Below are 27,031 nucleotides of genomic sequence, written 5' to 3' on the forward strand. Positions count from 1 at the left end.
AAACTAAATATTGTTACAGTCATATTTTCCATGTGTTGGAAGTAAAACTTCAGCTCTGACACAATCGTGGGAAAATTAAACTACACTTGTGAGCTAATGTGTTGAGGACACGTACACTTACCCATGTGTCTGACCAAAGTGCTGAACAGGCAGAGGTGAAGGAACTTAAATATGTGGCTGTAATGTGATCTCATGCATTTACTACGGCTCAGTGATTGGATTGAAACACTCAGAACTGGATCACAAAAATCGTGTCCGTAGCCAATCACACACTCTGGATCCATGCATGTACTCTTCAAACTGAAAGAACGAAATTGTTCATAAAAAACGCAAAAATGTTCACTTATTGTTAAAGTGTGTGAGTGCTTTTAGTGTTTTCAGGGATGTACATATCTGTTCATATCTCAAAAATGCCCATTTAAGGCTATGACAACTAGGGGTGAAGGTGTAGAACACACAGCAAAAACTGAGCTGACAGATGTTCAACATCTGCCTGACGTTGTTGACGGCCAAACTTTAGCTCGGTGTGTAACGGCTGTTAAAAAAGAGCAATTCTTTTTTGACTTACCCTTTATTTCCTATTGATTTTTTTTTTAAAACCATGTGCACTTACTCAAGAAGTTGCATAAAGTCAACAAGTTAGAGCTTGTCAGATAGTTTTGTGTGCAGTTTGCATGAGATGGTTATGGACCGTGGGCTCCATGCATGTTGCATCTTTCTGCTTCGGGTTCTGGGGAGGTCGAGTTGCGTGCTGATCTGTGAGTGTGGGAGGGATTCTCACATGGCTGCCTCAGTCAGCGCTTAGTGCTGTGCCAGGGTCAGTAAACAGGGTTGTGGATGTGTGAGTAGCACAAGGGAAGTGTTTGTGTAGGACACAAAGGGCTTTTCTCAGGATACTCCCCACCCGCCCGGCTCCGTTCGGTCCTGATCTATTGGCTCAGTGAGGGAAGAAGTTCTGCGAGGTGGGAGATCACACAGTCCATCTAGGCGGAGGGGTCACTGCTCTCCTCACCTCCCTGAAATCACACTTTAGTGAGACCCTGAGCCTTTGAGATCAGAGGTCTTCTGACTTTAGAAGATGCGTACTGGATGACCTAGTGAGATTTGACTTGCCTAGCTGCCATGGTCACGTACACAACAAGGTCAAAGCCGGAGATGACTAGAGATCAGTTGTTCGAGATCTTGGCTGGTAGGCCCTTAAGGTTGTTGGGATCAAGTGAGATATGTAGTTGAAAATAAATATGGTGACGTTTTTGCTTGTTTTTTTATCCTGACTATGTGCACTGCACTTATATGGTTAGTTGAATTTAGAACGGATGGATGGATATGATGTGATTTCCAGCACTTTTGTCATGCTCCTCATAGATTGTCTTCTTATCTTCTGTCTGTAGGTGCCCACTCGAACTGCACATCTCTTCCCCTATCCCATGGAGAGATGGTGCGGCTGGATGAAGGACGCTTCCCTGCCCTGGAGCTCAACAACCGTCGACTCTCTGTCAAAAATTCCTTCTGCCGTAAGAACGGAATCTACACCCGGTTAGTATATATGCATGAAACACAATTTCCAATCATCATATGCATACACAGTGATATCACGTCACATAGAGCCTGCCACAGTTCCCACTCTGCTAATGTGATGTTTTTTCTGGAAATTTTCTTTGGGGTAAACACGTCAGTATGCTGTTCAGGACATTATTTGCACAATGGGTTTAATTCCCAAATGGCTACAAACAAAGAGCCGGAGAGGAATGTATTCTGTCCACACACAGAGCTTTGGCCCAGCCGTCGATTTAAATTCTACTACAGGCATCCTTTAAATGGATTGAGTTGGCATGGATTTTAATGACAGTTGCTCTTTTCAAATCTCCAACTGCAATCTGTCAGCTGAAAGAACACTCCAGAATGTGGAAGTTGGACCACTCAGACCTCCCTCCTTTGTGTCTTATTGGCATTCAAAGTGCATTCTGTAGAAATTGACTATTTATGTAAGCTGCTTCAACAAAGCATCTTTCTTCACATGCTCTTGTGCTTAGATCAGACCATATATGTATTATGGTCATACTGTGTCTCTGGTTGCTTAAAGACTAAGAGAAAATCTTCAAGACCTATTCAATGGGGGATATAAACCCACAATTCTGTGGGGAAAATGTCATAATTGGGGGATATAAACCCAAAATTCTGTGGAAAAATGTCATAATTGGGGGATATAAACCCAAAATTCTGTGGGGAAAAAGGTCATAATTGGGGGATATAAACCCACAATTCTTAGGGGGAAAAGGTCATAATTGGGGGATATAAACCCACAATTCTGAGGGGAAAAGGCCATAATTGGGGGATATAAACCCACAATTCTTAGGGGGAAAAGGTCATAATTGGGGGATATAAACCCACAATTATGAGGGGGAAAAGGTCATAATTGGGGGGTATAAACCCAAAATTCTGTGGGGAAAATGTCATAATTGGGGGATATAAACCCAAAATTCTATGGGGGAAAAGGTCATAATTGGGGGATATAAACCCAAAATTCTGTGGGGGAAAAGGTCATAATTGGGGGGTTTAAACCCACAATTCTATGGGGGGAAAGGCCATAACTGGGGGATGTAAACCCACAATTCTTAGGGGAAAAAGGTCATAATTTGGGGATATAAACCCACAATTCCCTTAGGAAAAATCTCATAATTGGGGGATATAAACCCATAATTCTAAGGGGGAAAAGGCCATAATTGGGGGATATAAATCATAATTGGGGGATATAAACTCACAATTATGAGGGGGAAAAGGTCATAATTGGGGGATAAAAACCCAAAATTCTGTGGGGAAAATGTCATAATTGGGGGATATAAACCCAAATTTCTGTGGGGAAAAAGGTCATAATTGGGGGATTTAAACCCAAAATTCTGTGGGGGAAAAAGTCATATTTGGGGGATATAAACCCAAAATTCTGTGGGGAAAAGGGTCATAATTGGGGGAAATAAACCCACAATTCTTAGGGGGAAAAGGTTATAATTGGGGGATATAAACCCACAATCCTGAGGGGGAAAAGACCATAATTGAGGGATATAAACCCACAAATCTTAGGGGAAAAAGGTCATAATTGGGGGCTATAAACTAACAATTCTGAGGGGGAAAATGTCATAATTGGGGGATATAAACCCAAAATTCTCTGGGGAAAATGTCATAATTGGGGGATTTAAACCCACAATTCTAAGGGGGAAAAGGACATAATTAGGGGATATAAACCCACAATTCTGTGGGGAAAAAGGTCATAATTGGGGGATATAAACCCACAATTCTCTGGGGAAAATGTCATAATTGGGGGATTTAAACCCACAATTCTAAGGGGGAAAAGGACATAATTGGGGGATATAAATCCACAATTCTTAGGGGAAAAAGGTCATAATTGGAGGATATAAACCCAAAATTCTGAGGGGGGGAAAGGCCATAATTGGGGGATATAAACCCAACATTCTGTGGGGAAAAAGGCCAAAATTGTGGGATATAAACCCAAAATTCTGAGGTGGAAAAGGTCATAATTGGGGGATATAAACCCACAATTCTGTGGGGAAAATGTCATAATTGGGGGATATAAACCCATAATTCTAAGGGGGAAAAGGTCATAATTGGGGGATATAAATCCACAATTCTTAGGGGAAAAAGGTCATAATTGGGGGATATAAACCCACAATTCTGTGGGGAAAATGTCATAATTGGGGGATATAAACCCAAAATTCTGAGGGGGGAAAAGGCCATAATTGGGGGATATAAACCCAACATTCTGTGGGGAAAAAGGCCATGATTGTGGGATATAAACCCCAAATTCTGAGGGGAAAAAGGTCATAATTGGGGGATATAAACCCAAAATTCTGTGGGGAAAAAGGCCATAATTGGGGGATATAAACCCACAATTCTGAGGGGAAAAAATATTGAATATCGAGTTCATATCTTGCAATTCTGATATTTCTTCTTAGAATATAGTAATAAACTCTGAAATGCGAGGAAAAAAGTCAAAATTGTGAGATAAACTTGATACGTTTTATTTATTTATGTGGCTTCCATCGAGTACTACTGCAGAACTGTTATTTTCTCCCACCAAGTAGGCTCAGCCCACAAAACACATCATCAGTATTTGCAAACACCCAAATAGCACCAGGATTTTTTCTGAGGCAACCCAAAATATCTTTTTTCACTTCTAGCACTTTTAGCCAAACGTCAGCCAAATCGTTAAAGTCCTTTTTATCCACAACAAACTGATTATTATTGAGAGTGTGTAGGTCTTGTCAGTGTATTATCTGATACGGATCATAACACTGTGTTATAAACAGTGATCAAACATGTTTACACGCTGCAAGCCAATCAGAGCATATTTGGTATTTAGTTTTTGGACCACAATTTTGGACCAATGAGACTTCATGGTGGGTGGAGCTATGCCATGTGACGGTCGGTTGCAAATGACAGACGTACTCAGAAAGCTTAAGTGACTACTGTTTCACTAACCTTGTCAAACATTGTTTTAAAAAATATGTAGGATTAAAACAGTCTAGTCCATGTACCTCATCCTTTAAAGGTGCTCAAGCCTTAATTGCCAAGGTCAGACCTCCCTCAAACCCCTCTGTCGCTCACGCCCTGCTTCGTGACTTCTGCAGACACTTTGGATATATTTGCATGAACAGTGTAAAATAATGGTCTACGGCATTCTCGTTATCCTAATGAACTAAAGTTCCTTTACCAAGAAGTCTGAAGGCTGCTTAATGTGACTGGATGAAGGGATGGGTCTGCTTCAAGCTTCCTCTGGTGGTAATTGGAGAAGCCGCTGTGCGCCCATTATACTGGAATGTGCTGGGGGGGTATATGCTGGTCCTCTGCCCAGATGCAGAGGCCTAGGGTTGAGATCAAGGAGCCTGGGCGGCAAAGGACTTCCACTTTGGATGCAGTCCTGCTAATGAGCTCCCATCAAGATTGAGCCACGAGAGATATCTTTGATCGAGGTAGAAAAGGAAAGGGTTTGGTATGGGACGGAAGAGATAGAGGCGGGAGATGAGGGTGGATAAGAAGAATGGAAGACTCAGCGCTCGTGAATTATTCACGCCCTTCTGGCTTCTGAGGGGGCTTTTTGACGTGGCTCCGCCCCTCTGCTTCAACCTTTCTCAAACCTCAGCCTCCTCTGAATTTTAAACAGAAACGATGTCATAACCCTCCCCTCCCCCTAACACTCTTGCTTTATTCCCAGAGGCCCGATTTTTTTGTTGGGACAACCCTTCCACCGCCAAGGCCTTCCATTAGTATACAGCTCGCGCATGGTCCTCTTGTTCATTTTCAGGTTGAACAAAGCCTCATATGTTCCGCCATTGATGCTATCAGCTGGTGGATGCCATGTTTTTAACAAACCCTCTTGCATATCAGATATTCCCTTTACTCATTAGTTCCCTGCGTGGTTCTTTAAAACTTTTCCCTGCGTGTGTTATTTCGGCTTGATTTATAAGCCAACAGAAGTAAAGGGAGGCTTAACAGCCTCAGTTCAAAAGCTAACGTCTCCAGTGACCTTGGCTTTGAACATATCAGATCTCATTATGGCAAATCAAATAACCCCATCCTGCTATGAGGCAATCCTTCTACCTTCCTTTTTAACAAGCACAACCCCTTTTAACAGTCCGATCCCAGTAGCCCCAATGAGTGGATGATTCCCTATCTCTTTCCCTTCAGAAGACTCATCATCCGCTGTTTCTCCTGGACGGCTCTATGAGTGTATTCATCCAATCTAAATCAGCTTGGATCCATTGATCCATGAAGATGTTGGATCGTTGGGTCTTTATGAGTTCCTTGTGATGTCTTTAAAACTCAAGCGCATAGTCTAGTCCACATTAAACCGATTATTAACAGTCAGCTTCAAAGAAAAACCAGGAACTCATCCTAAAAGAGGCCCATAAGATTTGTGCACTACAATCTAAAGTCTTTTGAAATCATGCAGTAATTTGGTGCGAAAAACAGGATGAAATGACTTGATTTAGTTCTGTTGCAATATACAGGTATAACCGGAATATTTAACAAGTTATATTTTGATATTGTGTTAAATATCGGAGCGACCGTTACACTGTAAAAAAAGTCACAACTTGAAATGTTTAAGTACAATCAACTTCGATGTTTATTTCAACTTACATTATGTTAAACTGACTTTAAAAAATGAGTTTTAGCTTGTATAACTTATAAAACAAGTTTTACATTTCTTAACTTATTTTGATGAGTTAAAACAATGTAAAAACACATGTTGTCATAACTTATTATTTTTATAGTGTATCTTGTTGACTCTTCAACATGGTGTTGCATCTTAGTGCTGGTTGCCACCCATCATAATAAGGAAAAAATATGAATAAAAAAGGTGACAATGCAATACTGATTGATGAATCTTTATTTATTTTGCAGTTTTATATAATCCATCATACTGCTCAAAATTAATGGGGTGGGGGGTAAAATGTACCACATCAATAAAGCTTAAATAGGTTACAGCTCAGTCTGACATTATTATGAATTATTATGAGTGTTCAAGTAGCCAGCATTAGTCAATAAGGGAGATTATGGAGACACTTTATTGATCTATATGAAAACATTGAACTGCTATTACTGATAATTCAAGTGTTCAAGTAAACATAATATTAATATATCATATAGTATATAGAAATGATAAAGAAAAGGAAAATGTGTTAAATGTGTTGACAAATATAAACACATAAAAATATGTAATATTTTTATAAATATAAATATAAAAATATGAAAGAAAAAAAGGTCACAGCAGGCAAAATGTTAACATGTTAAGAGGACACTGCTATCGCATCTCTGATGTCTCTGAGAAGTGATTTATTTGGCTTGTGTGCAAAAACAAACAAAATAACCACATTATGGAAAAAGCTGAGCCCCCGACGCATGATAGATGGGTTGAAGAAGTGATGTTTTACATCCGACATGAAAAAATCTAATTCTAAAAAATCAAAAATATAGCTTATTTTGATGGCTTGCAATTTTCCGAGGAAGGGGCCACTTGAACAGAGGTGGACCTACAGACTTCATGTTATTGTTTCTTCTTTTTTCTGCTTCTCTTTCCTTTTTTCCTGTCTTCTACTTTTCTACTATTATGCATTTTATTGTATACTCTCTTTCTGATACATTACTTTTTTTGTTTCATAGCCTTTCATGGCAGATACAAGGTGGTTGATTCCTCATTTACTATTGGTTATATTTATTTATTTATTCGGTAACACTTTACAATACGATTTGTTATAGTTAACAAGTTAATAACTACATTAGTTAACATGAACTAATAATGAACTGCACTTAAAAAGCATTTGTTTATCTTTGTTAATGTTAATTCAACATTTACTAATACTTTATTAAAATCTTGTTAACATTAATTAATGCACTGTGAGCTAACATGAACAAATCATGAACAGCTGGATTTATATTAACTAACATTAACTAAGATTAATAATAAATACAGTAACAAATGAACCGCTCATGGTTAGTTCATGTTAGTTAACATTAACTAATGTTAACTAATGAAACTTTATTGTAAAGTATTACTATTTATATTTTACTCCTTATTGGTGTACCTATATAATATATGTGCGCAACACGTATATGTATAATCTCTCTCTCTCTCTCTCTCTCTCTCTCTCTCTCTCTCTCTCTCTCTCTCTCTCTCTCTCTCTCTCTCTCTCTCTCTCTCCCCCCCCCCTTTTGTTAGGATGACAAAAAGGTTTAAAAGTAAAAAATGTAGTCTGGTCTGCCCCAGGTCAATGTCAAAATGATTAATATGGCCAATCAAATCAAAGTAGGCAGTGTTTACGTTCTCTTTTGGCTCATTCACAGTCTTCACACACAGACGAGCGCGTCAAATCTATCGCTCAATGCCATTAGGGGGACTCTATTCTTTCCGGTGAAATCACAGAACAACATGCACACAAACGTGTCCCTACTGTTAATATACAATCATTGAACATTTTAATGAAGAAAAAAACGATATGAGGGCGGATTAGAACCGTAACCTTCGACATGGTTTACAAAAATCCTACCACCAGACCACTAAGGAATCCAGATGTTACCACTGGAGTCACATGGACTATTTTATCGATGTTTTCTGCCTTTCTGGGCCTTGAAAGTGTTCATTAAATTGCTGTCTAGAGGGGTCAGAGAGCTCTCAGATTTCATCAAAATGTATTCATTGTGTTCTGAAGATGAATGAAGGTCTTACGGGTTTGGAACGACAATGAGGGAGAGGAATTAATGACAGAATTTTCATTTTCAGGATTAATAAATCAAATAAAAGAGGGCAAATTGTTCAATTTTGGGTGAACTATTTCCTTACCGTCCCCCATTTCTCTGTTTGGGTCCTCCAGATCTCCACCGCGGCCCAGTCCCGGCAGCCTGCACTACTCTGATGAAGATGTCAGCATCAAGTACAATGACTTAGTCCCCGCTGAGAGCAGCAGCCTGACCGAGAAGCCCTCAGAAGTGTCCGACTCACAGGTGATTCACCCCAAAAAGGCAAATGATATTTTTTTATTTTTATAATAATCTGTTTTCTAATGTCTTCTGGAATTAGAATTGACCCTGTGTACATGTTCCTGGTCTTATTGTCCTTGATTTATTAGTACATCTGTTTCGGCTTACATCACATTCCTCTTATTTGTCAACCCAACCCCCAACCGCCTAACTCCCTTCTGGTATTTTAAATGCCCACTGTTTCATATTCAATGAATAGCTAGAGGATAAAATCAGGTCCTGCCTTACATGTGACTGTATTGTTTATCATTCTCATGGTTTCTTTTGTCTGTAAGCTTGCGGATGGTAATTAACATTGTAAATGAAGTGTTGAACACACAACACACTACAGACCATCCCCTACAGGGAAGAAAAAAAACACAGAAGGTGTCTTTTTAACACCTGGATTGTTTTTGTCTTCGACGGCAATGAGATTAAATGGAGAACAAATGGAAATGTTTGCTTTTACCTCTTTTACAGGCTTCTCCTGACAAAAAAACCCCCCAGTAATCTCACTGCACATCAGCAATTTATGGAACATTGTTTCTGCCACAGAATAAAAAAATAAATAAAAAAGGTTACGACTTTGTCACACAATTCTGACTTTATATCTCTCAATTCTGACTTTATATCTCTCAATTCTGACTTTATATCTCTCAATTCTGACTTTATATCACTCAATTCTGACTTTATATCTCTCAATTCTGACTTTATATCTCTCAATTCTGACTTTATATCACTCAATTCTGACTTTATATCTCTCAATTCTGACTTTATATCTCTCAATTCTGACTTTATATCACTCAATTCTGACTTTATATCTCTCAATTCTGACTTTATATCACTCAATTCTGACTTTATATCACTCAATTCTGACTTTATATCACTCAATTCTGACTTTATATCACTCAATTCTGACTTTATATCACTCAATTCTGACTTTATATCACTCAATTCTGACTTTATATCTCTCAATTCTGACTTTATATCACTCAATTCTGACTTTATATCTCTCAATTCTGACTTTATATCACTCAATTCTGACTTTATATCACTCAATTCTGACTTTATATCACTCAGCTCTGACTTTATATCACTCAATTCTGACTTTATATCTCTCAATTCTGACTTTATATCACTCAACTCTGACTTTATATCACTCAATTCTGACTTTATATCTCTCAATTCTGACTTTATATCTCTCAATTCTGACTTTATATCTCTCAATTCTGACTTTATATCACTCAATTCTGACTTTATATCTCTCAATTCTGACTTTATATCTCTCAATTCTGACTTTATATCACTCAATTCTGACTTTATATCTCTCAATTCTGACTTTATATCTCTCAATTCTGACTTTATATCACTCAATTCTGACTTTATATCTCTCAATTCTGACTTTATATCACTCAATTCTGACTTTATATCACTCAATTCTGACTTTATATCACTCAATTCTGACTTTATATCACTCAATTCTGACTTTATATCACTCAATTCTGACTTTATATCTCTCAATTCTGACTTTATATCACTCAATTCTGACTTTATATCTCTCAATTCTGACTTTATATCACTCAATTCTGAATTTATATCACTCAATTCTGACTTTATATCACTCAGCTCTGACTTTATATCACTCAATTCTGACTTTATATCTCTCAATTCTGACTTTATATCACTCAACTCTGACTTTATATCACTCAATTCTGACTTTATATCACTCAATTCTGACTTTATATCTCTCAATTCTGACTTTATATCTCTCAATTCTGACTTTATATCACTCAGCTCTGACTTTATATCACTCAACTCTGACTTTATATCACTCAATTCTGACTTTATATCACTCAATTCTGACTTTATATCTCTCAATTCTGACTTTATATCTCTCAATTCTGACTTTATATCACTCAGCTCTGACTTTATATCACTCAATTCTGACTTTATATCACTCAACTCTGACTTTATATCACTCAATTCTGACTTTATATCTCTCAATTCTGACTTTATATCACTCAACTCTGACTTTATATCTCTCAATTCTGACTTTATATCACTCAACTCTGACTTTATATCACTCAATTCTGACTTTATATCACTCAATTCTGACTTTATATCTCTCAATTCTGACTTTATATCTCTCAATTCTGACTTTATATCTCTCAATTCTGACTTTATATCACTCAACTCTGACTTTATATCACTCAATTCTGACTTTATATCTCTCAATTCTGACTTTATATCACTCAACTCTGACTTTATATCACTCAATTCTGACTTTATATCACTCAATTCTGACTTTATATCTCTCAATTCTGACTTTATATCTCTCAATTCTGACTTTATATCTCTCAATTCTGACTTTATATCTCTCAATTCTGACTTTATATCACTCAATTCTGACTTTATATCACTCAATTCTGACTTTATATCTCTCAATTCTGACTTTATATCACTCAATTCTGACTTTATATCACTCAATTCTGACTTTATATCTCTCAATTCTGACTTTATATCACTCAATTCTGACTTTATATCACTCAATTCTGACTTTATATCTCTCAATTCTGACTTTATATCTCTCAATTCTGACTTTATATCACTCAATTCTGACTTTATATCTCTCAATTCTGACTTTATATCTCTCAATTCTGACTTTATATCACTCAATTCTGACTTTATATCACTCAATTCTGACTTTATATCTCTCAATTCTGACTTTATATCTCTCAATTCTGACTTTATATCTCTCAATTCTGACTTTATATCACTCAATTCTGACTTTATATCTCTCAATTCTGACTTTATATCTCTCAATTCTGACTTTATATCACTCAATTCTGACTTTATATCTCTCAATTCTGACTTTATATCTCTCAATTCTGACTTTATATCACTCAATTCTGACTTTATATCTCTCAATTCTGACTTTATATCACTCAATTCTGACTTTATATCACTCAATTCTGACTTTATATCACTCAATTCTGACTTTATATCACTCAATTCTGACTTTATATCACTCAATTCTGACTTTATATCACTCAATTCTGACTTTATATCTCTCAATTCTGACTTTATATCACTCAATTCTGACTTTATATCTCTCAATTCTGACTTTATATCACTCAATTCTGACTTTATATCACTCAATTCTGACTTTATATCACTCAGCTCTGACTTTATATCACTCAATTCTGACTTTATATCTCTCAATTCTGACTTTATATCACTCAACTCTGACTTTATATCACTCAATTCTGACTTTATATCTCTCAATTCTGACTTTATATCTCTCAATTCTGACTTTATATCTCTCAATTCTGACTTTATATCACTCAATTCTGACTTTATATCTCTCAATTCTGACTTTATATCTCTCAATTCTGACTTTATATCACTCAATTCTGACTTTATATCTCTCAATTCTGACTTTATATCTCTCAATTCTGACTTTATATCACTCAATTCTGACTTTATATCTCTCAATTCTGACTTTATATCACTCAATTCTGACTTTATATCACTCAATTCTGACTTTATATCACTCAATTCTGACTTTATATCACTCAATTCTGACTTTATATCACTCAATTCTGACTTTATATCACTCAATTCTGACTTTATATCTCTCAATTCTGACTTTATATCACTCAATTCTGACTTTATATCTCTCAATTCTGACTTTATATCACTCAATTCTGACTTTATATCACTCAATTCTGACTTTATATCACTCAGCTCTGACTTTATATCACTCAATTCTGACTTTATATCTCTCAATTCTGACTTTATATCACTCAACTCTGACTTTATATCACTCAATTCTGACTTTATATCACTCAATTCTGACTTTATATCTCTCAATTCTGACTTTATATCTCTCAATTCTGACTTTATATCACTCAGCTCTGACTTTATATCACTCAACTCTGACTTTATATCACTCAATTCTGACTTTATATCACTCAATTCTGACTTTATATCTCTCAATTCTGACTTTATATCTCTCAATTCTGACTTTATATCACTCAGCTCTGACTTTATATCACTCAATTCTGACTTTATATCACTCAACTCTGACTTTATATCACTCAATTCTGACTTTATATCTCTCAATTCTGACTTTATATCACTCAACTCTGACTTTATATCTCTCAATTCTGACTTTATATCACTCAACTCTGACTTTATATCACTCAATTCTGACTTTATATCACTCAATTCTGACTTTATATCTCTCAATTCTGACTTTATATCTCTCAATTCTGACTTTATATCTCTCAATTCTGACTTTATATCACTCAACTCTGACTTTATATCACTCAATTCTGACTTTATATCTCTCAATTCTGACTTTATATCACTCAACTCTGACTTTATATCACTCAATTCTGACTTTATATCACTCAATTCTGACTTTATATCTCTCAATTCTGACTTTATATCTCTCAATTCTGACTTTATATCTCTCAATTCTGACTTTATATCTCTCAATTCTGACTTTATATCACTCAATTCTGACTTTATATCACTCAATTCTGACTTTATATCTCTCAATTCTGACTTTATATCACTCAATTCTGACTTTATATCACTCAATTCTGACTTTATATCTCTCAATTCTGACTTTATATCACTCAATTCTGACTTTATATCACTCAATTCTGACTTTATATCTCTCAATTCTGACTTTATATCTCTCAATTCTGACTTTATATCTCTCAATTCTGACTTTATATCACTCAATTCTGACTTTATATCTCTCAATTCTGACTTTATATCTCTCAATTCTGACTTTATATCACTCAATTCTGACTTTATATCACTCAATTCTGACTTTATATCACTCAATTCTGACTTTATATCTCTCAATTCTGACTTTTTATCACTCAATTCTGACTTTATATCACTCAATTCTGACTTTATATCACTCAATTCTGACTTTATATCTCTCAATTCTGACTTTATATCACTCAATTCTGACTTTATATCTCTCAATTATGACTTTATATCACTCAATTCTGACTTTATATCTCTCAATTCTGACTTTATATCTCTCAATTCTGACTTTATATCTCTCAACTCTGACTTTATATCACTCAATTCTGACTTTATATCACTCAATTCTGACTTTATATCTCTCAACTCTGACTTTATATCTCTCAATTCTGACTTTATATCACTCAATTCTGACTTTATATCTCTCAATTCTGACTTTATATCTCTCAATTCTGACTTTATATCACTCAATTCTGACTTTATATCTCTCAATTCTGACTTTATATCTCTCAATTCTGACTTTATATCTCTCAATTCTGACTTTATATCACTCAATTCTGACTTTATATCACTCAATTCTGACTTTATATCTCTCAATTCTGACTTTTTATCACTCAATTCTGACTTTATATCACTCAATTCTGACTTTATACCACTCAATTCTGACTTTATATCTCTCAATTCTGACTTTATATCACTCAATTCTGACTTTATATCTCTCAATTCTGACTTTATATCACTCAATTCTGACTTTATATCTCTCAATTCTGACTTTATATCACACAATTCTGACTTTATATCACTTAATTCTGACTTTATATCTCTCAATTCTGACTTTATATCACTCAACTCTGACTTAATATCACTCAATTCTGACTTTATATCTCTCAATTCTGACTTTATATCTCTCAATTCTGACTTTATATCACTCAATTCTGACTTTATATCACTCAATTCTGACTTTATATCACTCAATTCTGACTTTATATCACTCAATTCTGACTTTATATCACTTAATTCTGACTTTATATCACTCAATTCTGACTTTATATCTCTCAATTCTGACTTTATATCACTCAATTCTGACTTTATATAACTCAATTCTGACTTTATATCTCTCAATTCTCACTTTATATCACTTAATTCTGACTTTATATCACTCAATTCTGATTTTATATAACTCAATTCTGACTTTATATAACTCAATTCTGACTTTATATCACTTAATTCTGACTTTATATCACTCAATTCTGACTTTATATCACTCAATTCTGACTTTATATCTCTCAATTCTGACTTTATATCACTCAATTCTGACTCTATATCTCTCAATTCTGACTTTTTATCACTCAATTCTGACTTTATATCACTCAATTCTGACTTTATATCACTCAATTCTGACTTTATATCACTCAATTCTGACTTTTTATCACTCAATTCTGAGTTTATATCACTCAATTCTGACTTTATATCACTCAATTCTGACTTTTTATCACTCAATTCTGACTTTATATCACTCAATTCTGACTTTATATCACTCAATTCTGACTTTATATCACTCAATTCTGACTTTATATCACTCAATTCTGACTTTATATCTCTCAATTCTGACTTTATATCACTCAACTCTGACTTTATATCACTCAATTCTGACTTTATATCTCTCAATTCTGACTTTATATCTCTCAATTCTGACTTTATATCCCTCAATTCTGACTTTATATAACTCAATTCTGACTTTATATCACTTAATTCTGACTTTATATCACTCAATTCTGACTTTATATCACTCAATTCTGACACAATTATATTTTAAAATGTTTTATTATGTGGCAGAAACAAGCTTCCATAGCAATTAGCTTTGTTTAAATCCAACTACAGTATTTGTATGCGCTTTTCGTTCAATTGAGTCGGATAAACCTTTTTTTATTCGATAAGAAAACATGCACATAAACTACAATGTAAACACGTGTACTGAATAATTTCCTTGATGCACTTCAAAAAAGACATGACTTTGTGACGGGACGGCATGACCGCGATGGGACCGATCTTGTTGCACAGCATCTGAAATGCTGTTTTGGTTATTCTGAAATGCCTGAGCAAAGTCTGCCGTCAAAAGGGGTTCAGTATCTTCCAGAACGTCTCGGTTACGTATGTAACCCTCGTTCCCTGAAGGAAGGGAACGGAGTCGTAAGTCAGTTACTCTTAGAAGCCCCCACTCTGTCTTTAACTGGCGTAACTCATAGTGTACTGACTGAAAGGGAACCGTCTTACACGGCTGCTTTCCCAGATAACTTTACTGCTTTTCAACTGCACGCTCTGAGGTGCAATCATTTATGATACATGAAAATTATTATATAAAGTGGCTTTTCCTGCGGCAACAACTTCCATTTTTTTTTAGTGATATTCAATGGAAGTATATCAGGAATTATGATTTTATTCTCTTCGGCTCACTGGATGGAAACACTTTATTCACAAATGTTTTATGTGATATTACAATTTTGCACATAAGTTAAATTCACTACTTTGGTTGGAAACATAACTACTGTCTCATTTGTCTACACTTCTAGAACAAATATTTGAGATAAAGTTGATACTTAAAAGAACACTTTATTTGAAGGTTCAGTTATTAACTATTAACTAGTTGCTTATTAGCATGCATAAGGGACATTGGGATATTTACTAGGATATTGGCTGTTTATTAGTACTTATAAAGCACATATTAATGCCTTATTCTGCATGACCTTATTCTACACCCCTTAATCCTACCCAATAACTAAACTTAAATGCTACAAAAACTACCTTACTAAAACTATTAATAAGCAGTAAATTAGGAGTTTATTGAGGCAAAAGTCGTAGTTAATAGTGAATATGTGTTCCCTATACTAAAGTGTTACTGACAAAAATGTTCTTCAAGGTTTCTCAAGAAAATGAGATAATGTTCCTATGGGCTTTCAAAATGCCATATTTTAAGCTGAACCATTATTTCTCCAAACACATGAAATGAATGATGATAAGGATGACCTTTCTTTTTCAAACTGCTCATCTCATTCCAGACCAACTGCTCTCATTTCTATGCATTGCCTGGAAAGGAAGGGGAAAATGGCTTCGGATGATTTCTCAAATCGGAATGTCCCCGTCATTACAAATAGGGTTATTTTTATGCGACAGGAAATGTAAAATACTTTGCGTTTGCAGTATTTTACTCAATTATGAAACTAGGGCTTAAAGTGTCATGGGGATTGGCGAATCATTTGTCCCAAGCTGTGAGAAAGTAGGGGGCACTCCTCTTGTTTTAAGCGTTTATCTTTCCTCCCACAATCCCACTGGGAGCTTTTTGCCTGTTTGTCAGGTACCCATGCTATAATAACATTCCTCCTTCAAAGAAAACCCTCTCACCATGCCACACTTTAGCATTATGTCTTGTAAACAAGCGATGTGGGTTTTAATTCAGACCCTCTCTGACAGAATCAGCAGTCATAGACATTTACAGTTTAAGTAGAGCATTTCTGAGAACCATCTGTCGTCGTCAAACATTCTGATTTTGATTTGTCATCTGACTGTGAGGTTCTGTAAATAATGTCTTTGCCCTTACAGGAGGCGCTTATGTTTTCATTTATGATCACTGCTCCTTCGAGTTTTAGGTGAGGCTGTAGTTTGTGTCTTGTAGTTTAGTAGAGGAGTGCTGATAACAGGAATCTGTAGAGTAGTTTGAACACTTGCTCACTTGCTCATATCACTCTCATTAAAACAATAGCTCATATTTAATTTTACTAACCCTAATGTCATCTATACAACCCTGTATGCTGTTATCTTTCCATTGAACATAAAAGGAGAACATTTGAACGTTTGGAGAATAATACAGATATATACATGTATCAGGCGTAGCATTATGACAAGATTATCCTAATATTGTTTTGGTCCTCCTTTTGCTGCCAAAACAGCCCTGACCCATTGAGGCATGGACTCTACTAGACCCCTGAAGTTGTGCTGTGGTATCTGGCACCAAGATGTTAGCAGCAGATTTTTTAAAGTCCTGTAAGTTGTGAGGTGGAGTCTCCATGAATCGGTATTGTTTGTTCAGCACATCCAACAGATGCTGAGATTGAGATCTGGGGAATTTGGAGGACAAGTCAACAACTCAAACTCGTTGTGCTCCTCAAACCATTCCTGAACCAATTTTTGTTTTGTAGGAGCATTATCCTGGTGAAAGAACCACATCCACCAGAAAATACCGTTTCAATTAAAGGGAGGACATGGTCTGTAACAATGCTTAGGTAGGCGGTACGTGTCAAAGTAACATCCACATGGATGGAGGACCCAAGGTTTCCCAGCAGAACATTGCCCAAAGCAGCAACTGCCTCCGCACGCTTGTCTTAGTCCCATAGTGCATCCTGGGGCCATGTGTTCCTCAGGTAAGCGACCCACACGTACCCGGCCATCCACGTGATGTAAAAGAAAACGTGATTCATCACCGCCACCTTCTTCCATTGCTCCGTGGTCCAGGTCTGATGCTCACGTTGGTGCCTTCGGCGGTGGACAGGGGTCAGGAGTCAGCATGGGCACCCTGACTGGTCTGCGGCAGCCCCATCTGTTTGATCAGACCACACGGGCCAGCCTTTGCTCCCCACGTGCATCAATGAGCCTTGGCCGCTCATTACCCTGTGGCCGGTTCTCCACTGTTCCTTCCTTGGAGCACTTTTGATAGATACTGACCACTGCAGACCGGGAACACCCCACAAGAGCTGCAGTTTTGGAGATGCTCTGACCCGTCTAGCCATTACAATTTGACCCTTGTCAAACTCACTCAAATCCTTATGCTTGCTCATTTTTCCTGCTTCTAACACCTCAACTCTGATGACAAAATGTTCACTTGCTGCCTAATATATCCCACCCACTAACAGGCGCCGTGATGAAGGGTATAATCAGAGTTGTTCACTTTACCTGTCATAATGGTATTCCTGATCAGTGTATATATTTGCTCATTCCATAGTGAGTGGGGGGGATATAAAAATAAATATCCTTTTATGTTTCTTACAATACTAATAGCAGTTTTTAACAATCATGAGAGTAAGTAAAAAAGCATTACTCCAGTCTTCAGTGTCACATGATCCTTCAGAAATTATTCTGAGATGATGATTTGATGCTCAAAAAAAAAAAGTATTATTATTTTCAATGTTGATAATGTTACTAATGTTTTTGAAATAGAAATATCTTGGAACAATGTCTTCACTATCACTTTTGATCAATGTAAGGCATCCCTGATGATCTTTAAGCCAAATTAAAAACTGGTTTCAAAACTAATAAGAGAAGTACAAAATATCACAAAAAGTGAACGTTTATTTCTTGTTTTCGATTGCAGGGAAGTGACAGTGAGTACGAGTTGGATCCGAACCGTCAGAAGACCCACTCCTTCGTCAACCACTACATCAGTGACCCCACCTACTACAACTCCTGGCGCCGGCAGCAGAAGGGCGTCTCTCGGCCTCCGGCGTACGGCTACGCCCAGACCGACACAGTGGCAGAACAGGAGTCCCGTCCCCACCCGCCTCCCCTGCCACCGTTACCCCCTCTGCTACCCCACAGCAATCCCTCCCCACAGCCCCAGGGCCAGGGCACCCTGTTCAGGCCCAAGGGAAGCCGGACTCCCACCCCGTCGCTGCTTACCTCTGACAACCACAGCCAGCACACCCTATACAGGCCCCCAAGCAGCCTGGGCACCTCCGCCCAGGTCCCGGCCACAGGATTCTCCTCCTTCGTTTGATACCAGACTCTCAATCCAATGACAACACGCCTGGGAGGGACTCCTGCAGTGTTATTGGTCTGTTCTGTATATTTTTCCCCCCTTGTTGGACATCAAGAGCTGCTTTTGGATTTTATTTGGCCGGTGTGCAGGTGTATTTGAGTTTGTATGTGCGTGCAAGAGCATTGAAACAGACAATCATTCTGAAGGGGATCGGTTTGTTGGTTGTACATTTTGAAATATATTCACTTCATCCTTCACACAAAAAACACAAAACAAAAAAAAGGTGGATATACAGAAAAATGTCCAAAATATAAAAAAAAACTGACTGCATATACAGTGGAGTCCAAATGTCTGAGACCATCTGGAGTTTCCTTTAATTTTTCAAGTTTCATTTAAGTTTTAGTACTTTGAAATATTTAAGGCAAAGAAAAGACATCTGTAGCTGGACTGTTGGACGCCAGTGTAAATGTTTTAAAGTGAAGAGAACAAACTGCATTTCCCATAGTGCTGCCGATTTACAAAGCGCTTGTCTTAATAATTCTGTTTTTGTGATACCGCTCTGATGTCTTTCACAGAAATTTCTGAAAGAAAAAATATTGCAACTGTGAGTTTGTAGCAATGACGGTCTCTTGAAACGGAACATTCTGCTTCTTAGACAACAAACTTTGAGAAGGGGAAAGTATGGAATTTCTGTATGATTTATATGATCCAATTTCTTTTTATTTTGTTGCTTATTATTGCCTACCAACCAAGAAGATGCTGCAAAGGAAGAGGCTTTACCATCGTATCATTATTTTCATGAAATTGTGATACGTTTGGGATGGAAACATGGCTCGTTAAGTGAATAATAATCCACTTTATTCTACATTATTTATTGTAAGTATTGGGTCAAAGTCTTTGTATAGTTTGTTGAGGACCACATCCATTACTTTGGTAATTATTCAGCTAACATGGAACATTCTCAGAACTTTAGCTAACGTTGTGGAAAGGTTCTCTCAAAGTTATGAACGCACATTCTTCCATTAACACGAGTAGAATGTTCATTCAAAGTTATCTGGTCTTTAATAATGTCCTCAGAAACTAGCACAAAAACATTATTTATTCATCGTTCATGGAACTTTTTTTCTGAAACGGTTTCAGGATGTTGGTCTATCATTTTTTTTTTTGATGTTATTGCTTGTTTCAGAATAGACAGAGAACATTCAAAAGTAACATTTTTATAATGTTTCAAAATTGTGAAATGGAATGTTTCTGTAACGCTTGCATAACCAATTTTTTTTTTTTTCACTTTCAAAAAAACTGGACGTTTTTGAACATTCAGAAATAACTTTTTTCATAACTTCATTTTCACGTTAGCCAAATGTTTTGAGAACACATGAATATGACAATTCACTTGATGGAAAATGACAACGTATCCAGGCCTAGAAATCTAGACACACCCTAGCGGCAGCAAATCTAATCTGCTGCGAGTGTCGTCTAGCAACTCTCAATACACTTCTTAGCTGTAATCGCCAAACTCTGGTCGGGCCAATCACATCGTGTATAGAGTCAGTGGGCGGGGCTTAACATAATGACGGCAGACTCGAGTTGCTACTTGTAAACAAAGCTGGCGAACGACGGTCTATTGAATCAGCTCTGACCGTGACTCCGGAAGACTTGGAGTTAATATTTTCTTTGAGAAAAGAACAAAGAACGGCACTGAAGTCATTCTTAAGGAGGGAAGATGTGTTCTGAAATCTATCAACTAGCTCCGCTTCATGTTGCACTGGTTGGTTGTAGCGCTATCCTATCGAGTGCAGAGGGAGTTTGAAAGACAACCGTTTATCCCGCCCCTCGGATTGAGACACAAGATATAAACAAATAATGCGAAATATATGAATGTTTGTGTGCATTTGCATTACACAAAATATAACAACTGTGAATTTGTCAGTCTCTGAGGGAGGTTTTCCAGGTTCTTATGGGCTGTTTTGTTTACACGACACGGAAAACAAAAAAACGGAAAACTTTTTATGTGTTTTGGCCGTTCATTTACACGACACCACTGTTTGGAGTGTCTGAAAACGCAAACTTAAAAACAAAGCGCAAGTTTTTGAAAAACAATACCAGTCTCGTCTCTGTGTAAACGCTCTATTGGCACGTAGTGTTTCTTCACAAAAGGACATCGCCACCTTCTGGCCTGGCATATACAGCACATGTAATCCGTGTGAACGGGGATCGTTTTGACATTGTTGTCATTTGTACGTGCAAAACGCAAAGGTTTCCATTTTAGTGCATCTTTGTCATGCAAACGTACCCTTACACCAACTTTGAACTTTAACACTTAAAGGCAGAAAAGACATTTATAGTGAAAAAGAATTTCTAAAGGATTCAATACACGACCATAGACTGTATAAAACAATGGACGTCGTGTCCGTGACGTCACCTGTAGGTTTCTGAAGAGCATTTTTAAAGCCCAAAGTGAGAGGAGCCGGCCAGCGCAGCTTGGCAGCGCATCACTCTCAGATAACCGAAAATGGGCAAAGAGGCGGGATGTGGGTGGAACTGAGGTGCCTGGTTGCTGAAACCAACACCGGCAATCCATCTGTCACTCAATTGACCCTGCCCTTAATTATGTGGAAATTTAAGGCTTTATTATGATTTAAACATGAGTTATAAGAAAAATATGCCTCCCTCACAGTTGTCATGAAGAGCAAAATTTGTCGTATAGACCAAAACCACTTTTTTTTTTACCAGGCTGTAAACATGTTTTTTTTTTCTGCTGTAAAGTTGGGCATTTTAACACGGGGGAGATGCAGATTTGACTCCCTTTTGGAGCCTGCCTCAAGTGGACTGTCGATGAATTGCAGTTTAAATCTCTTCTGTGATGGATTCAAGAGAGCGACCTGGTTGACTAGCTACATTTACGTTAGCAAAGAATGTCTCACCTGAATGTCTTTAAGGGTATAATAATGCTTGTGGAAAGAGAAAAGAATCTTAACATTAATACTCATGCGGTCAAGGGTGACCGCTCAAAATGTCTGTGCACATCTGTAAGATACTGTGTGGGTCCTCAATCCTCAATGGGTAGTGCACAATAAACACTCATTAGCAAACGAGCTTCATGAACTGACGTCACACTGTGTCACTGAGTCACACGTTCGGGGTCTGTGGCTCAGAGGCTATCTGCTTTTTTCAAATGACATTGTATGTATTTCTCTGAATATATTGTAGAATGTGTTTTTACAGTTCACAGTTTGACAGTGTACACATACAGTATGCTTTTGTGTATGTCAGCGGATATGCTTTATTTAAAATCGATTGGCTTTATACTTTTAACTTAAGAAGAACAACAGCAGTCATACGTGGAAACTATTTTAAAGGACTTGAAAATTATGATGATCATGATTCACAATATCCTGTCTTGTTCTCTGTGAGGTGACTATCACTGTACAAAACTTGATGAATTATATTGGACCAAGGCATGGTTCATATCTAAAATAAATTACTCTATTTTTCAGTGTTTTTGTTGATGTATTGCTTTGGCTTTTGAAAATACTTTTTTGACCACACACTGTGAGATGCTCATTTTAATGGAAAGAAAATGTACCTTAAAAGTTACCTTAACATATATTTGAAAAGCTTGGGGTTGGTAAGTCTCTCCTGCTCTGCTCTATGTTTTTTTTGGGGGGTCAGACATACATTAGAACAGATATATTGATTATGCTAATTTAAAATAACTTTTCTATTTAAATCTATTCAAAATGTAATTTATTCCTGTGATGGTAAAGCTGTATTTTCAGCATCATTCCTCCAGTCTTCAGTGTCACATGATCCTTCAGAAATAATTCTCATATGATGATTTGATGATCAAGAAACATTTATTATTATTATCAATTATCAACAGTGCTGCCACAATTTTTTGTGGAAACTGTGCCACTTTTTTCAGGAATCTTTGTTGAATAGAAAGTTCAACTAGCATTTATTTGAAAAATAAATGTTTTGCTACTGTGTAAAAATCTGACAACCACAAACTTTTGAATGGGAGTGTTCAGAAGAAAAAAAACGAACAAAGAAAATATGTACAGTATATATTGTATGTTTTAATGACATCTCATTCTTAATCCGTAGGGTTAAGTATGGAGTCGGCCCACCCTTTGCAGCTATAACAGCTTCAGCTCTTCTGGGAAGGCTTTCCTCAAGGTTTAGGAGTGTGTTTATGGGAATGTTTGACCATTCTTATAGAAGCGCGTTTGTGAGGTCAGACACTGATGTTGGACGAGAAGGCCTGACTCTCAGTCTCCGCTCTAATTCATCCCAAAGGTGATCTATCGGGTTGAGCTCAGGACTCTGTGCAGGCCAGTCAAGTTCCTCCACACCAAACTCACTCATCCATGTCTTTATGGACCGACGCTGGAACAGGAAGGGCCATCCCCAAACTGTTCCCACAAAGTTGGGAGCATAATATTTTTCAAAATGTCTTGGTTTTCTGAAGCATTGAGAGTTCCTATCACTGGAACTTAGGGGCCAAGCCAATCCCATACCATAAACCCCCCTCCACCTAACTTTACACTTAGCACAATGCGGTCAGCAAGTACCATCCTCCTGTCAAACGCCACACCCAGACTCGTCCATGGGATTGCTAAAAAGAGAAGCATGATTCGTTACTCCAGAGAACAAGTCTCACTGCTCTTGAGTCCAGTGGCGGCGTGCTTTACACCACTGCATCCGCCGCTTTGCATTGCACTTGGTGATGTTAGGCTTGGATGAGCTGCTCGGCCATGGAAACCCATTCCATGAAGCTCTCTATGCACTGTTCTTGAGCTAATCTGAAGGCTGTATGGAGTTTGGAGGTCTGTAGCTATTTACTCTGCAGAAAGATGGCGACTTCTGTGCACCTCAGCATGCGCTGACCCCGCTCTGTGATTTTACATGGCCTACCACTTAATGGCTGAGTTGCTGTTTTTCCCAATTGCTTCCATTTTGTTATAATACCACTAACAGTTGACCCTTGAGTATTTAGTAGTGATGAAATTTCACAAATTGACTTATTGCACAGGTGGCAACCTATCACACACCACTCTTGAATTCACTGAGCTCATGAGAATGATGATTTGGAGGGGTCTCCCAATACTTTTGGCAATAAAATGTGTGTGTGTATATACTATATATACTATATGTACTATATATATATAGTACATTTTACTGTTAAATATTGGGGGGGGGGGAGTGGGAGTGAAAATGATGAATTACTGTGAAAAAAGTAAGACACTGTCACCAGAATAACTGTTTATAATATTAGATCAGATTTTATGCACATAGTAAAATGCATATATATATATATATATATATATATATATATATATATATATATATATATATATATATATATATATATATATATATATTATATATATATATATATATATATATATATATATATATAATGTTTTTATATATATATATATATATATATATATATATATATATATATATATATATATATATATATATATATATATATAGACGTCCAGCGGCTCTTGCCTCTTTTCCCTGCAGCTCCAGTGGAGATAGATTTGGGCCAGATGAGAATGGGTAAGTGAGCGCTGAATGATTCAGCATCCCAAGAAACTGGAGAATTCACCTGGAGATAAACTCTTTATTCCAGGCCGGAAAGCATTGATCTGACATCGGGGGGTAAGAGCGGAGATGTCACTAGAGAGATGAGAAAAATATGCCAGTAAGGAGGAGATTCGGCCTACACACAGATAAAACCCATCTACAAAAACCCATCTATAAAATCCCAAACCCTATAATCATACCTACAAACATTACAATTATGCTTTCTCTATATATGAATATAAATCAACACACTCTTAAAGGCAGTCATTCACGATGCGAACTGCATCTCACACAGTTGATGGATCAATGAATCCTGGGAATACAGCCAAATGGGGAAATGGCTTTTAATTGTGACTAAAAGACTTCCTCAATGTACTGTCTGTCACACTGTTAATCTAATTATGACCATGATTGTGAGTAATAATGTGCCCCATTCACATCATTAACATGTGGATGTCTGCATCTTTTATATTCTACCAAGCAGGGTTAGGGGTGATGCATTACAAGCAATGTGAGTTATGTAATCAGGATACTTTTTGCTTGTAACTAGTAAAGTAATCCATTACTTTTAAAGTTACAAAAAAAAAATCTAAGTTTTCAAATAAGTCTTTCCCATGTATTGACTGAAAGCTCTCCTGTCCCCATGTTGGGAGAAATCACGAGTAAGTGCGTATGAGTAAAGAGGTATTGTGTGCGCTGTGAGTGAACATGATGCATTGCGTAGATCCAAATGTGAGCAGGCATGTTCTCATCTCACTTGCACAAAAAACGGCAGTGAACCGGAAGTTGCCACTGATTTTATTTCAGTTCTGAGACGTATTTCAAAGTGAAACGCAGTATTGAATAGAGGACAGGGTCTTACTTCAGCGCTCCTCCTCTCCATCTTTCATCTGAGAAGGAATGTCGTTTCCAGAAAAAGAAAAAAAAACGCAAAATTAATGTAACATTAAAAGTAACTAAAAGTAAAGCAAAAGTTACTTTTTGTAAGGGAATAGTTACTTTTTGCAATAGTTAATTTAACACAATATTGTAACAACTTTTTTTGTAAGTAACTTTCCTGCTGAGTCACTGATGGTTCTGGTTGTGAGGATATCTTCAAAAATAAAAATAAAAATAAAATAAATAAAACAGATCTGACCATACTGTTGGGTGCAGAGAGTGATCTCACTGTTCAAACATGCCTTTCTCCTGATACACACGGTGCCAAAGGCCTTGAACTGCAAGGGGATACTCCTCTTCAGGCACATGTCAGAGGTGCAAATTACACATAATGGCCTTTTGCAAATTGATTTATGTGAATAAACAAACAGCAGTTAAACCCTGCGGGTACTGACTAGACCTTCAATGGCACAATGACTAACAATAGTTCCCCACAAGATCCCTATCAAGTTAACTGCATTTCAAAGAGACATCCAAAGACAAAGGGAGGGCGACTGGGAGGGCAGGCGCACAGTAACACCCTTTCTGCACGCAATACGGACTGGTTTATGATTAGTTGTTAAAAATCAGTCCACCACTGCAGAAAAAAAATAACAACAGGATGTTTATCTTTAATAGCTTTACCAAAGACAAATAGGTACATAAAATAATGTAGATTAAAAAAATGTAAAAAATGTGTGTGTGCGTGCGTGCACACATTTTACATGTTTTTGCAGTTTTTTACATGTTTCAATTATATGTCCACGATATATTCGTGGAATATATATTCGTGAAGTCCACCTAATATTGTGAAGTTTAAAGTGATAAAACAGTCAGTCCCCACCCAGTTCTCGAGAGGGTCATTATGCTGTGCCTTTAAGCGCACGGTGTATAGGGGCGTGTCTAATGCTTAGAGGGGGCGTGTCTGTGGAGCGAAAGGGCGGAGCTGAATGAATTATTGCAAAGAGCGGCGCGCTTACAGCAGAGCTTGACACAGGAAGGATGCGGGCGGCTGTCTGTGGACTCACAGCTTGTGTGCATTGTCACAACTGAGAGATACATGTATCGCCGATAAATAAACAACAGAAAAGAGCACGAGGAAATATTTAGCTCAAACAGCAAACCACCTGCGGGATAAACTCATAAGCTGCACAGTGTATGGATCAAAGCATTAAATACGGTACGTTTTTAACCCTATTTTAATGTGGGATATTTGAGTGGGATATTTCACACAATTAAAAAATACATGCATGGATGACAGCGCCTATTTTAACACTCTTGTGAACGTCATAACAGTCCAATTTTGCTATGTTTTAGTATGTGGTTGGGTTAGGTCAAAGTTTTATTTTAGTTTGCTGAGGCAAACCATTCATTAGTGTGCTCTATTAGCTCCATCAGTCTTCAAAGCCATGGTCGAATAAGGGAGGGTCTCTCCCTGGAAAGCGGTTTATC

At 37.1% G+C, this 27,031-nt stretch overlaps 2 protein-coding genes across 9 annotated transcripts in view; both read left to right on the forward strand.

Annotated features, from left to right (window-relative positions):
• The window catches only part of sdk2a (sidekick cell adhesion molecule 2a), a 230,642-nt gene extending 208,083 nt beyond the window's left edge, over nt 1–22,559 (forward strand). For 4 of the 7 annotated variants that reach the window (XM_067423667.1, XM_067423692.1, XM_067423686.1 and 1 more), the window contains 3 exons: nt 1,392–1,536; nt 8,385–8,532; nt 18,680–22,559. In XM_067423667.1, the coding sequence (XP_067279768.1) occupies nt 1,392–1,536; nt 8,385–8,532; nt 18,680–19,081 (695 nt within the window). In that variant the 3' untranslated portion in view covers nt 19,082–22,559. The remainder of the gene's footprint in view (nt 1–1,391; nt 1,537–8,384; nt 8,533–18,679) is intronic. The other 3 variants (XM_067423676.1, XM_067423698.1, XM_067423717.1) reach the window with 1 other exon arrangement.
• Nucleotides 22,560–26,558: 3,999 nt separating this feature from the next.
• cdc42ep4a (CDC42 effector protein (Rho GTPase binding) 4a) overlaps nt 26,559–27,031 on the forward strand; it is a 29,859-nt gene continuing 29,386 nt past the window's right edge. For both annotated transcript variants that reach the window (XM_067423737.1, XM_067423729.1), the window contains exon 1: nt 26,559–26,759. The gene's annotated coding sequence lies outside the window, so the exon portion shown is untranslated. The remainder of the gene's footprint in view (nt 26,760–27,031) is intronic.

The sequence above is a fragment of the Pseudorasbora parva genome, chromosome 2 (assembly GCF_024679245.1).
Source record: "Pseudorasbora parva isolate DD20220531a chromosome 2, ASM2467924v1, whole genome shotgun sequence".
NCBI lineage: Eukaryota > Metazoa > Chordata > Actinopteri > Cypriniformes > Gobionidae > Pseudorasbora > Pseudorasbora parva.